This window comes from Pseudochaenichthys georgianus, chromosome 7 (genome assembly GCF_902827115.2).
Source record: "Pseudochaenichthys georgianus chromosome 7, fPseGeo1.2, whole genome shotgun sequence".
NCBI lineage: Eukaryota > Metazoa > Chordata > Actinopteri > Perciformes > Channichthyidae > Pseudochaenichthys > Pseudochaenichthys georgianus.
This window is the reverse complement of record NC_047509.1, coordinates 1-12125: the sequence shown is the minus strand read 5'-3', so window position 1 is coordinate 12125 and position 12125 is coordinate 1. Positions and strand designations below refer to the sequence as shown.

General features: G+C 49.5%; 1 protein-coding gene across 1 annotated transcript; it reads right to left on the bottom strand.

Moving 5' to 3' along the window:
- Positions 1–3675: 3675 nt before the first annotated feature.
- LOC117449674 (diacylglycerol kinase gamma-like) lies at positions 3676–12097 on the bottom strand. Its single transcript, XM_034087467.2, has 4 exons — positions 11912–12097; positions 11185–11302; positions 4416–4476; positions 3676–3822 (listed from the first exon to the last, which is right to left on the bottom strand). Exons 1-4 carry the CDS (start codon positions 12030–12032, stop codon positions 3748–3750), a joined length of 375 nt encoding a protein of 124 aa, XP_033943358.1. The 5' UTR covers positions 12033–12097; the 3' UTR covers positions 3676–3747.
- Between the last annotated feature and the right edge of the window lie 28 nt (positions 12098–12125).

Genomic DNA, 12125 nt, shown 5'->3' with positions numbered 1-12125 from the left:
TTGTTCTTCAGTATTCCCATTGAATGCAACATATACTTTTACCTCTAAGTGTTGGAGGCAGATAAAGTCAGTCATGGTTTTTCCTGCAGCATTTGAATGCAGCATGTGTCGCTGGCAGACTAACCTCTCATTAAAGTGAAGGGCTGACATTACTCAGGGGAAACTAATATGTATCCTCTGCACAAACTCCTGCTTTGACAACACAGAGATTACGTTTTGAGAAGAGGAATTACATTATAAAGAGGCAGAGAGAAAACTATTATCCACAGTCAGTGGATCCTGAGAGGACAGCGCCTCCTGGTGGTGGAAGACATAATCCACAACATAATAAAGACAGGAACCAAAGAGTGAAGTTAATATGATTTATTAAAATCTTAATTCAGGCGTAATACATGATCCGAATATATTGAAACGATATGACTGATTAAAGCATTTAAATAACAACCAATTAATTCAAACAAAACTCAATTAATAAGTTAGATAACACACATTTATCTTCCCCCTCTGACACACACACCACACACACACACACACACCACACAACACACACACACACACACAGCACACACACACACACCACACACACACACACACACACACACACACACACACACACACACACCACACACACAACACACACACACACACACACACACACACACACACACACACACACACACACACACACACATTCTGCAAACGTACGGAGGCCCAGGAGTGACAATAATAATAATACTACATTAATAAATTAAGGCTAATTGTATTACATTAGTATAGAAAGCACTACATTGTAATATTTTAAGACACACATTCATACTTTCCAGACTACAAATCAATTTAAAATAATGTTTACGCTGCTCTTGAGTGATTCTTTGTTTACTTTGTCGTTTGTTTTTTCTCAACAGGGTTGTTTCTAAAAAGATACGAGTACTGTGGCGCTGATCTTGTTTATAAGATATATCAATTAGTAGCCGCGGATGTAAACAACAACAACAACGTGACATCGGAGCTCCGTGAAAACAAATCTTCCGTCGGACGCTCTGTTTGATACTCAAGATTTCTGGAGGAATTATACAATTTTTGAGGAACAGAAATATTGTTTTCTGGCATCACTTCAACATTTTACGGGGTATGAGACCCAGTGATGTACCTGAACGCGTTCAATGAACGATCGTTCATGAACGCGTTCATATTTTGGGCGAACGTGAACTGAACGTACTGTATTTCCGCTAGATGAACGTAATTGAGAACGCGTTCATTCTCAGCGCTGTATAACGGCGTTCAAACGTGCGTTCATTCTCAGCACTGTATTATAACGGCGTTCAAAAGTGTGCCAGATTTCATATGCCTTTCAGCCGAAAAGGCTTATCAAAATAATGCGGAAAACCACCCAATCTGGCAACAGCAAGCTGCCTGTGACGCGTACGCGCCTGTCACCCCTGGCTGTCGCACTAAAATATAAATATACTAAATATATCAGACTCCTCACAACAAACAATGTGGAACCGCGGAACCGGCGAGCATTGAATGAATGAATGAATGAATGAATGAATGAATGAATGAATGAATGAATTAGTATGGACGAAGCCGAGAGCAGCTGCAGCAGCACTCGCTCAGAGTGAGACTCTACGGCAGGGGTGGGGAACCTCCGGCCTCCGGCCGTATACGGCCCGCGAGACAATTTGGTACGGCCCTCGAGGTAATTTATAAACACACGCAAAAAATAAAAAAATGAAAGAAATCTAGACCGCAAAAAAATTAAACAAGCGAGTACCTGTTTTTCCTGGCCAAGGTCAGGGTCCTTGAACACAACACGAGCCTAACGTGTCATCACGTGGTATATGTCTCGACTGACAGGGGTGCAGTTCTGACGGAGAGCACCAGAACGCCACTCCAGCACTTCAGAAATTGCAGTACCGATAAGTCCATACACATGCCGCAGTTTCTGCGTGTCTGTGTCTTTAGTTGTAAGCCCAGTGGCGATCTGCTCATCTGTCATACAGTCAATAACTGTGTTGTTGTCATTAGCATCTGGTTAGCTAGCTATGCTAACGAATATAAGAAGCTTTGTCTACAACCAGTGAGGTCAAGGCACATCTTTATATGATCATTATAGTTATAAAAAAAATAAGAGAATAAAGTAAACAGGTATAAAATACTATAAGACAGTTATTAATAAAGAAGAATACAGTTTGAAAGGGTAGTGATTTGTCAAATATCCATAAATTAAAAGAAAATCTGCTTACAGTTGTGTTTGGGTGTTGAGAGATGTGTCCATAGATCTCCTAATGTTGCTCTCAAAGTGCAACACATCTTGCCAGGGGAGCACGCCCCCCGGACCCCTCTAGAGGAGGTTAGGTCCCCCCCACTTAAACCATGTTCACATGGATAGGAAACTAAATACATTTGCACACATCTTGTGTCCATAAATTATCTTTCTGTTTAGGTGGTCACGCCACACCGTGCACGTGCATGCATACGCGAGTCATGGTGAGATATCTGGATTAGGAGGTTGCTTTTTCTTTGCACAGAATGAAATGAATGAGCTGTGATTTTAGTTTTTTTAAGCAGAGGTCAATAACTTGTACGGCCCTCTGAGGATATTGTAAAAATTGAAATGGCCCATTAACATCGTACAGGAGACAAATAATAGCTCGCAGCAACTTATTGAAAAAAGAACTATGAACTATAAATTAGTTCATTTTTGAAACCATGAACTTCAGTTCAAAATTTTGAATTATGAACTATGAACTGAACTAGTTCATTTTAAAATATGTGAACTGTGAACTGAACTAGTTCATGTAGAAAGTGAACTTTCCCAACACTGATGAGACCGCACGCCGAGAGGAAGAGGGTGCAGACAAAACCCATGGAGTTATTTGTTTGTGTGCAATTACTTGTAGTTATGGACGAGTATAATATAAATGTATTTCTTGATTAAAATGAGAGGACATGCCCTTACGTAAGCATAATTTCATTTAACTTCTTCCCAAAAAAAAACGAAAATCATACCTCAGCATTCAACAAGTCATGTATTTGTCCATCCATCCATCTTCTCCCGCTTATCCGTGGTCGGGTCGCGGGGGTAGCAGTTCCAGCAGAGAGCCCCAAACATTCCTTTCCCCTCATCAACCAGCTCTGACTGGGGGATCCCAAGGCGCTCCCAGGCCAGCGAAGAGATATAATCCCTCCACCTGGTCCTAGGTCTACCGTCATGTATTTGTGTGTTAATTAATTCATATCATGCCCACACGTTATTTAATTATTATGAAAGCTAATTTAGCACGACTCAGTTCAATTCTACCTGTAAATTAAACGTGTTTTATTTTTTGCTGTTTTGTCACTCCCGGGCCTCCGTAGCCATGTATGATAAAAGTCCCAAAAACATAGTAAATATGATGTTTTACGGCCACAGAGGAAACAGCAACACCACGTGGATAATATTCAAAGTGCACGATGACACTCTGTTCTACTAACAGCCGACATAAAGGGAACAGGTGAAGGCACAGGAAGCTGAGTACACTTCTGTTAGCGTGATATATATTCACTTTAAATATGGCAGCGAGAGTGGAGTATTAATACAAAAAAACATCATATTTCCACGATGCAAACTAACCGGAGTTTCCATACAGCGCCATGCGTCGGTTACAGAGATGCAGGTTTTCTTCTAGAACATTCAGACTGCTTTGATTTATTCCTAAAAAGGGGATTATTTACAGTAAACCAGTGCAGGGGCAGGGGCTCCTTTTATTTGAAGAAACCGGAAGACTTGCTCGGAGGACCCATCAGCATGCGGGCCTGGTTCTTGTGAGTGATGTGGATCTGGAATAAGAAGAAATGTCCCGTTGATTTAAATATAATAAAATCATTAACACAATTCTGAGTTTTAGAAAAGCATTTAAAGCATTACAAATGTGTGTTGTTGTTTTTAAACCTGGATTTAATTCGTCCATATAATTGGTTCAGTATTTAACGAAAGAGATATATTGATATAATCAGCAATGTGGATATCATGACTGTGGTTCAAGCAGTTTGAATTCAGTATTTAAAATTGTAATCATTAAAATAAAAATAATAATAAAGAAAAGTAAAAAAAACAATTAAATTAATTTCAGTTTACAAAAGTAAAATGTAAGAATAAAAATGGAAAGGAAAGAACATGTTTAATCATTTTAAAATATTCCAAATATTTAATAAAAAAAGAAATGCATTTAATTACATCCCAAAAAGAGACTAAAACGTTTAATTAATTTAAAAGAACATAAAAAAAATTAATTTCTAAAAATTAAAATTATTCAGCCATGAGAATTACAAACACTTTAATATCACTAAGCTTTGTGGTTCCAGATCTGTTCACATCTACCGTTATTAATAAATAGAAAATAAAAAACTGTGAGTGTCATGTTAGTGTTCACCGTGCAGGGAGGCTGCATCCACGGCTCCCCGTCGATCTGCATCGGCAACGCCTTCTTCACCCTGAGGGAGCACAAGATCCACAGCAGAGGGTCAGAACAACAGAGAGTCAGAACAACCATCTTAATGTCAGATTAAATATAAAAGAAGACTTGGCATGCAGGATGATTGTGATGCAAAGAGCCGAGGATCATCGTCTGAGTCGAGCCTCGTTAAGAGCCTGAAGGCAACACGTCTGAGCGTTTCTCCGCTGGAGAGTGAAGGCAAGACGTCTGAGCGTTTCTCCGCTGGAGCCTGAAGGCAACACGTCTGAGCGTTTCTCCGCTGGAGCCTGAAGGAAACACGTCTGAGCGTTTCTCCGCTGGAGCCTGAATGCAACACGTCTGAGCGTTTCTCTGCTGGAGCCTGAAGGCAACACGTCTGAGCGTTTCTCCGCTGGAGCCTGAAGGCAACACGTCTGGCCGTTTCTCCGCTGGAGCCTGAAGGCAAACGTCTGAGCGTTTCTCCGCTGGAGCCTGAAGGCAACACGTCTGGTCGTTTCTCTGCTGGAGCCTGAAGGCTACACGTCTGAGCGTTTCTCCGCTGGAGCCTGAATGCAACACGTCTGAGCGTTTCTCTGCTGGAGCCTGAATGCAACACGTCTGAGCGTTTCTCCGCTGGAGCCTGAATGCAACACGTCTGAGCGTTTCTCCGCTGGAGCCTGAAGGCAAACGTCTGAGCGTTTCTCTGCTGGAGCCTGAAGGCAAACGTCTGAGCGTTTCTCCGCTGGAGCCTGAATGCAACACGACTGAGCGAGTTTCTCCGCTGGAGCCTGAAGGCAACACGTCTGAGCGTGTCTCCGCTGGGGCCTGAAGGCAACACGTATGAGCGTGTCTCTGCTGGAGCCTGAAGGCAACACGTCTGAGCGTTTATCCGCTGGAGCCTGAAGGCAACACGTATGAGCGTGTCTCTGCTGGGGCCTGAAGGCAACACGTCTGAGCGTTTATCCGCTGGAGCCTGAAGGCAACACGTCTGAGCGTTTATCCGCTGGAGCCTGAAGGCAACACGTCTGAGCGTTTCTCTGCTGGAGCCTGAAGGCAACACGTCTGAGCGTTTCTCTGCTGGAGCCTGAAGGCAACACGTCTGAGAGTTTCTCTGCTGGGGCCTGAAGGCAACACGTCTGAGCGTTTCTCTGCTGGAGCCTGAAGGCAACACGTCTGAGCGTTTCTCTGCTGGAGCCTGAAGGCAAACGTCTGAGCGTTTCTCCGCTGGAGCCTGAAGGCAACACGTCTCAGCGTGTCTCTGCTGGAGCCTGAAGGCAACACGTCTGAGCGTTTCTCCGCTGGAGCCTGAAGGCAACACGTCTGAGCGAGTTTCTCCGCTGGAGCCTGAAGGCAAACGTCTGAGCGTTTCTCCGCTGGAGCCTGAAGGCAACACGTCTCAGCGTGTCTCTGCTGGAGAATGAAGGCAACACGTCTGAGCGTTTCTCCGCTGGAGCCTGAAGGCAACACGTCTGAGCGTTTCTCCGCTGGAGCCTGAATGCAACACGTCTGAGAGTTTCTCCGCTGGAGCCTGAAGGCAACACGTCTGAGCGTTTCTCCGCTGGAGCCTGAATGCAACACGTCTGAGCGTTTCTCTGCTGGAGCCTGAATGCAACACCTCTGAGCGTTTCTCCGCTGGAGCCTGAAGGCAACACGTCTGGCCGTTTCTCTGCTGGAGCCTGAAGGCAAACGTCTGAGCGTTTCTCCGCTGGAGCCTGAATGCAACACGTCTGAGCGTTTCTCTGCTGGAGCCTGAATGCAACACGTCTGAGCGTTTCTCCGCTGGAGCCTGAAGGCAACACGTCTGGCCGTTTCTCCGCTGGAGCCTGAAGGCAACACGTCTGAGAGTTTCTCCGCTGGAGCCTGAAGGCTACACGTCTGAGAGTTTCTCCGCTGGAACCTGAAGGCAACACGTCTGAGCGTGTCTCCGCTGGAGCCTGAAGCCAACACGTCTGAGCGTGTCTCCGCTGGAGCCTGAAGCCAACACGTCTGAGCGTTTCTCTGCTGGAGCCTGAAGGCAACACGTCTGAGCGTGTCTCTGCTGGGGCCTGAAGCCAACACGTCTGAGCGTTTCTCTGCTGGAGCCTGAAGGCAACACATCTGAGCGTTTCTCTGCTGGAGCCTGAAGGCAACACGTATGAGCGTGTCTCTGCTGGAGCCTGAAGGCAACACGTCTGAGCGTTTCTCTGCTGGAGCCTGAAGGCAACACGTCTGAGCGTTTCTCTGCTGGAGCCTGAAGGCAACACGTATGAGCGTGTCTCTGCTGGAGCCTGAAGGCAACACGTATGAGCGTGTCTCCGCTGGAGCCTGAAGGCAACACGTATGAGCGTGTCTCTGCTGGGGCCTGAAGGCAACACGTCTGAGCGTTTATCCGCTGGAGCCTGAAGGCAACACGTCTGAGCGTGTCTCTGCTGGAGCCTGAAGGCAACACGTCTGAGCGTTTCTCTGCTGGAGCCTGAAGGCAACACGTCTGAGCGTTTCTCTGCTGGGGCCTGAAGGCAACACGTCTGAGCGTTTCTCCGCTGGAGCCTGAAGGCAACACGTCTGAGCGTTTCTCCGCTGGAGCCTGAAGGCAACACGTCTGACCGTTTTCTCCGCTGGAGCCTGAAGGCAACACGTCTGAGCGTTTCTCCGCTGGAGCCTGAAGGCAACACGTCTGAGAGTTTCTCCGCTGGAGCCTGAAGGCAACACGTCTGAGCGTTTCTCCGCTGGAGCCTGAAGGCAACACGTCTGAGCGTTTCTCCGCTGGAGCCTGAAGGCAACACGTCTGAGCGTGTCTCCGCTGGAGCCTGAAGGCAACACGTCTGAGCGTTTATCCGCTGGAGCCTGAAGGCAACACGTATGAGCGTGTCTCTGCTGGGGCCTGAAGGCAACACGTCTGAGCGTTTATCCGCTGGAGCCTGAAGGCAACACGTCTGAGCGTTTATCCGCTGGAGCCTGAAGGCAACACGTCTGAGCGTTTCTCTGCTGGAGCCTGAAGGCAACACGTCTGAGCGTTTCTCTGCTGGAGCCTGAAGGCAACACGTCTGAGAGTTTCTCTGCTGGGGCCTGAAGGCAACACGTCTGAGCGTTTATCCGCTGGAGCCTGAAGGCAACACGTCTGAGCGTTTCTCTGCTGGAGCCTGAAGGCAACACGTCTGAGCGTTTCTCTGCTGGAGCCTGAAGGCAACACGTCTGAGAGTTTCTCTGCTGGGGCCTGAAGGCAACACGTCTGAGCGTTTCTCCGCTGGAGCCTGAAGGCAACACGTCTGAGCGTTTCTCCGCTGGAGCCTGAAGGCAACACGTCTGAGCGTTTCTCTGCTGGAGCCTGAAGGCAACACGTCTGAGAGTTTCTCTGCTGGGGCCTGAAGGCAACACGTCTGAGCGTTTCTCCGCTGGAGCCTGAAGGCAACACGTCTGAGCGTTTCTCCGCTGGAGCCTGAATGCAACACGTCTGAGCGTTTCTCTGCTGGAGCCTGAAGGCAACACGTCTGAGCGTTTCTCCGCTGGAGCCTGAAGGCAACACGTCTGGCCGTTTCTCCGCTGGAGCCTGAAGGCAAACGTCTGAGCGTTTCTCCGCTGGAGCCTGAAGGCAACACGTCTCAGCGTGTCTCTGCTGGAGCATGAAGGCAACACGTCTGAGCGTTTCTCCGCTGGAGCCTGAAGGCAACACGTCTGAGCGAGTTTCTCCGCTGGAGCCTGAAGGCAAACGTCTGAGCGTTTCTCCGCTGGAGCCTGAAGGCAACACGTCTCAGCGTGTCTCTGCTGGAGAATGAAGGCAACACGTCTGAGCGTTTCTCCGCTGGAGCCTGAAGGCAACACGTCTGAGCGTTTCTCCGCTGGAGCCTGAATGCAACACGTCTGAGCGTTTCTCTGCTGGAGCCTGAATGCAACACCTCTGAGCGTTTCTCCGCTGGAGCCTGAAGGCAACACGTCTGGCCGTTTCTCTGCTGGAGCCTGAAGGCAAACGTCTGAGCGTTTCTCCGCTGGAGCCTGAATGCAACACGTCTGAGCGTTTCTCTGCTGGAGCCTGAATGCAACACGTCTGAGCGTTTCTCCGCTGGAGCCTGAAGGCAACACGTCTGGCCGTTTCTCCGCTGGAGCCTGAAGGCAACACGTCTGAGAGTTTCTCCGCTGGAGCCTGAAGGCTACACGTCTGAGAGTTTCTCCGCTGGAACCTGAAGGCAACACGTCTGAGCGTGTCTCCGCTGGAGCCTGAAGCCAACACGTCTGAGCGTTTCTCTGCTGGAGCCTGAAGGCAACACGTCTGAGCGTGTCTCTGCTGGGGCCTGAAGCCAACACGTCTGAGCGTTTCTCTGCTGGAGCCTGAAGGCAACACGTCTGAGCGTTTCTCTGCTGGAGCCTGAAGGCAACACGTATGAGCGTGTCTCTGCTGGAGCCTGAAGGCAACACGTCTGAGCGTTTCTCTGCTGGAGCCTGAAGGCAACACGTCTGAGCGTTTCTCTGCTGGAGCCTGAAGGCAACACGTATGAGCGTGTCTCTGCTGGAGCCTGAAGGCAACACGTATGAGCGTGTCTCCGCTGGAGCCTGAAGGCAACACGTATGAGCGTGTCTCTGCTGGGGCCTGAAGGCAACACGTCTGAGCGTTTCTCCGCTGGAGCCTGAAGGCAACACGTCTGAGCGTGTCTCTGCTGGAGCCTGAAGGCAACACGTCTGAGCGTTTCTCTGCTGGAGCCTGAAGGCAACACGTCTGAGAGTTTCTCTGCTGGGGCCTGAAGGCAACACGTCTGAGCGTTTCTCCGCTGGAGCCTGAAGGCAACACGTCTGAGCGTTTCTCCGCTGGAGCCTGAAGGCAACACGTCTGAGCGTTTCTCCGCTGGAGCCTGAAGGCAACACGTCTGAGAGTTTCTCCGCTGGAGCCTGAAGGCAACACGTCTGAGCGTTTCTCCGCTGGAGCCTGAAGGCAACACGTCTGAGCGTTTCTCCGCTGAGCCTGAAGGCAACACGTCTGAGAGTTTCTCCGCTGGAGCCTGAAGGCAACACGTCTGAGCGTTTCTCCGCTGGAGCCTGAAGGCAACACGTCTGAGCGTTTCTCCGCTGGAGCCTGAAGGCAACACGTCTGAGCGTGTCTCCGCTGGAGCCTGAAGGCAACACGTCTGAGCGTTTATCCGCTGGAGCCTGAAGGCAACACGTATGAGCGTGTCTCTGCTGGGGCCTGAAGGCAACACGTATGAGCGTGTCTCTGCTGGGGCCTGAAGGCAACACGTCTGAGCGTTTATCGCTGGAGCCTGAAGGCAACACGTCTGAGCGTTTATCCGCTGGAGCCTGAAGGCAACACGTCTGAGCGTTTCTCTGCTGGAGCCTGAAGGCAACACGTCTGAGCGTTTCTCTGCTGGAGCCTGAAGGCAACACGTCTGAGAGTTTCTCTGCTGGGGCCTGAAGGCAACACGTCTGAGCGTTTATCCGCTGGAGCCTGAAGGCAACACGTCTGAGCGTTTCTCCGCTGGAGCCTGAAGGCAACACGTCTGAGCGTTTCTCTGCTGGAGCCTGAAGGCAACACGTCTGAGCGTTTCTCTGCTGGAGCCTGAAGGCAACACGTCTGAGAGTTTCTCTGCTGGGGCCTGAAGGCAACACGTCTGAGCGTTTCTCCGCTGGAGCCTGAAGGCAACACGTCTGAGCGTTTCTCCGCTGGAGCCTGAATGCAACACGTCTGAGCGTTTCTCTGCTGGAGCCTGAAGGCAACACGTCTGAGCGTTTCTCCGCTGGAGCCTGAAGGCAACACGTCTGGCCGTTTCTCCGCTGGAGCCTGAAGGCAAACGTCTGAGCGTTTCTCCGCTGGAGCCTGAAGGCAACACGTCTCAGCGTGTCTCTGCTGGAGCATGAAGGCAACACGTCTGAGCGTTTCTCCGCTGGAGCCTGAAGGCAACACGTCTGAGCGAGTTTCTCCGCTGGAGCCTGAAGGCAAACGTCTGAGCGTTTCTCCGCTGGAGCCTGAAGGCAACACGTCTCAGCGTGTCTCTGCTGGAGAATGAAGGCAACACGTCTGAGCGTTTCTCCGCTGGAGCCTGAAGGCAACACGTCTGAGCGTTTCTCCGCTGGAGCCTGAATGCAACACGTCTGAGAGTTTCTCCGCTGGAGCCTGAAGGCAACACGTCTGAGAGTTTCTCCGCTGGAGCCTGAAGGCAACACGTCTGAGCGTTTCTCCGCTGGAGCCTGAAGGCAACACGTCTGAGAGTTTCTCCGCTGGAGCCTGAAGGCAACACGTCTGAGCGTTTCTCCGCTGGAGCCTGAAGGCAACACGTCTGAGCGTTTCTCCGCTGGAGCCTGAATGCAACACGTCTGAGCGTTTCTCTGCTGGAGCCTGAAGGCAACACGTCTGAGCGTTTCTCTGCTGGAGCCTGAAGGCAACACGTCTGAGCGTTTCTCCGCTGGAGCCTGAAGGCAACACGTCTGAGCGTTTCTCTGTTTTTATCTCATTTGATTTTTACCCAGGATTTAAATATGTAAAGTTAATTATTTCAGCATGTTACATATATCCACATACCAGAATTTCTTCACAAATACATTTGAATTAAAGAACAAAAACGTCTTAACATATATTAAAAACATGTCATGACCGTGATAAAGGTCTGATTAATTCATTAATAATTTTAGATTTGATCGAGAGACCCTCAGTATCGCGAGACCTTCAGTATCGAGAGACCCTCAGTATCGCGAGACCTTCAGTATCGAGAGACCCTCAGTATCGAGAGACCCTCAGTATCGAGAGACCCTCAGTATCGTGTGTTGACTTTTAGAAGTAGTTCCTGACCTGATGGTGATCTGCGAGGTCTTGGCCAGCCTCACGGCGCTCTTCAGCCCGGTGTAGATCTGACCCATCTCCATCGCTCCCCCCAGACCCACCACCTCCAGACGCCGGTCACTCAGGTCTGAAACACACACACACAACGTTTAATATCACACACACACATACACACACACACACACGTATTTATTTGGTTTATTTTAGGAGTTTTTTTATTTGGTGTTACTCGAGCTTTATCAAGATTTTTGAATTTTGGTTTGATCTAACTTAAATTTCTTTAGTTTACTTGTAGTGGTATTTATTTATTTTCTGCTGCCCTCTGGTGGCCAGATGTTGAAACACCAGATACAATACTGTGATACGTTTGTCCTCTGGATGCAAGCTTCCCTTACGAATATAAATCAACGTTAAAATTGCGCACACATGAACAAGCATTAGTCTGTCTTAGTTGCTCTGATCCTCAGCAGCTGGAAGGTGCTCCTGCTGGAGGTGTGAACGACCACCTGTTCACTGAACGCTCCACTGAGCAGCTCAACGAGGCTGTGAGCGTTCTGCTTCTGCTCCTCAGTGATTAAAACACTGATTAATGAGGCTCTCAGAGGGTCGTTAACACAACCCATTACACCCAGTGAATGAACTGGGAACCTGGGGAAAGCGTCAGCCTGCCTCCTGCCTCTGGACGTCACAGTGGAGGGCCGTGCAGGTTCGAATAAATATAGTCAAATGTAAATACCTTGGGAGGCGACTTTGAGGACCTCAGGGTCCACGATGACCTCGGGCTCCTCCGGACCCCCTCCCCCTGTTTTAGGGTCCCCTTTCTTGCTCTCGCCCCACAGGTTGGAGCCGCCGTGCATGCTAGGAATGTTCAGGATGGCGATGCCTTCCAGAGACAAACCGCTGAGGTCCAGAGGAGTACCTGAGCACTGAGGGGGGGGGGGGGGGGGTTA

Bases quoted from the DNA above. Each gene is read 5' to 3' on its own strand.
- LOC117449674 (XM_034087467.2), bottom strand. From the start codon at position 12,032: ATGCACGGCGGCTCCAACCTGTGGGGCGAGAGCAAGAAAGGGGACCCT. The intron at 11,303-11,911 runs GTATTTACATTT...TGTGTGTTTCAG, and splicing joins CCTCAAAGTCGCCTCCCAAG to ACCTGAGTGACCGGCGTCTG. The intron at 3,823-4,415 runs GTGAACACTAAC...TTCTTATTCCAG, and splicing joins GGATGCAGCCTCCCTGCACG to ATCCACATCACTCACAAGAA.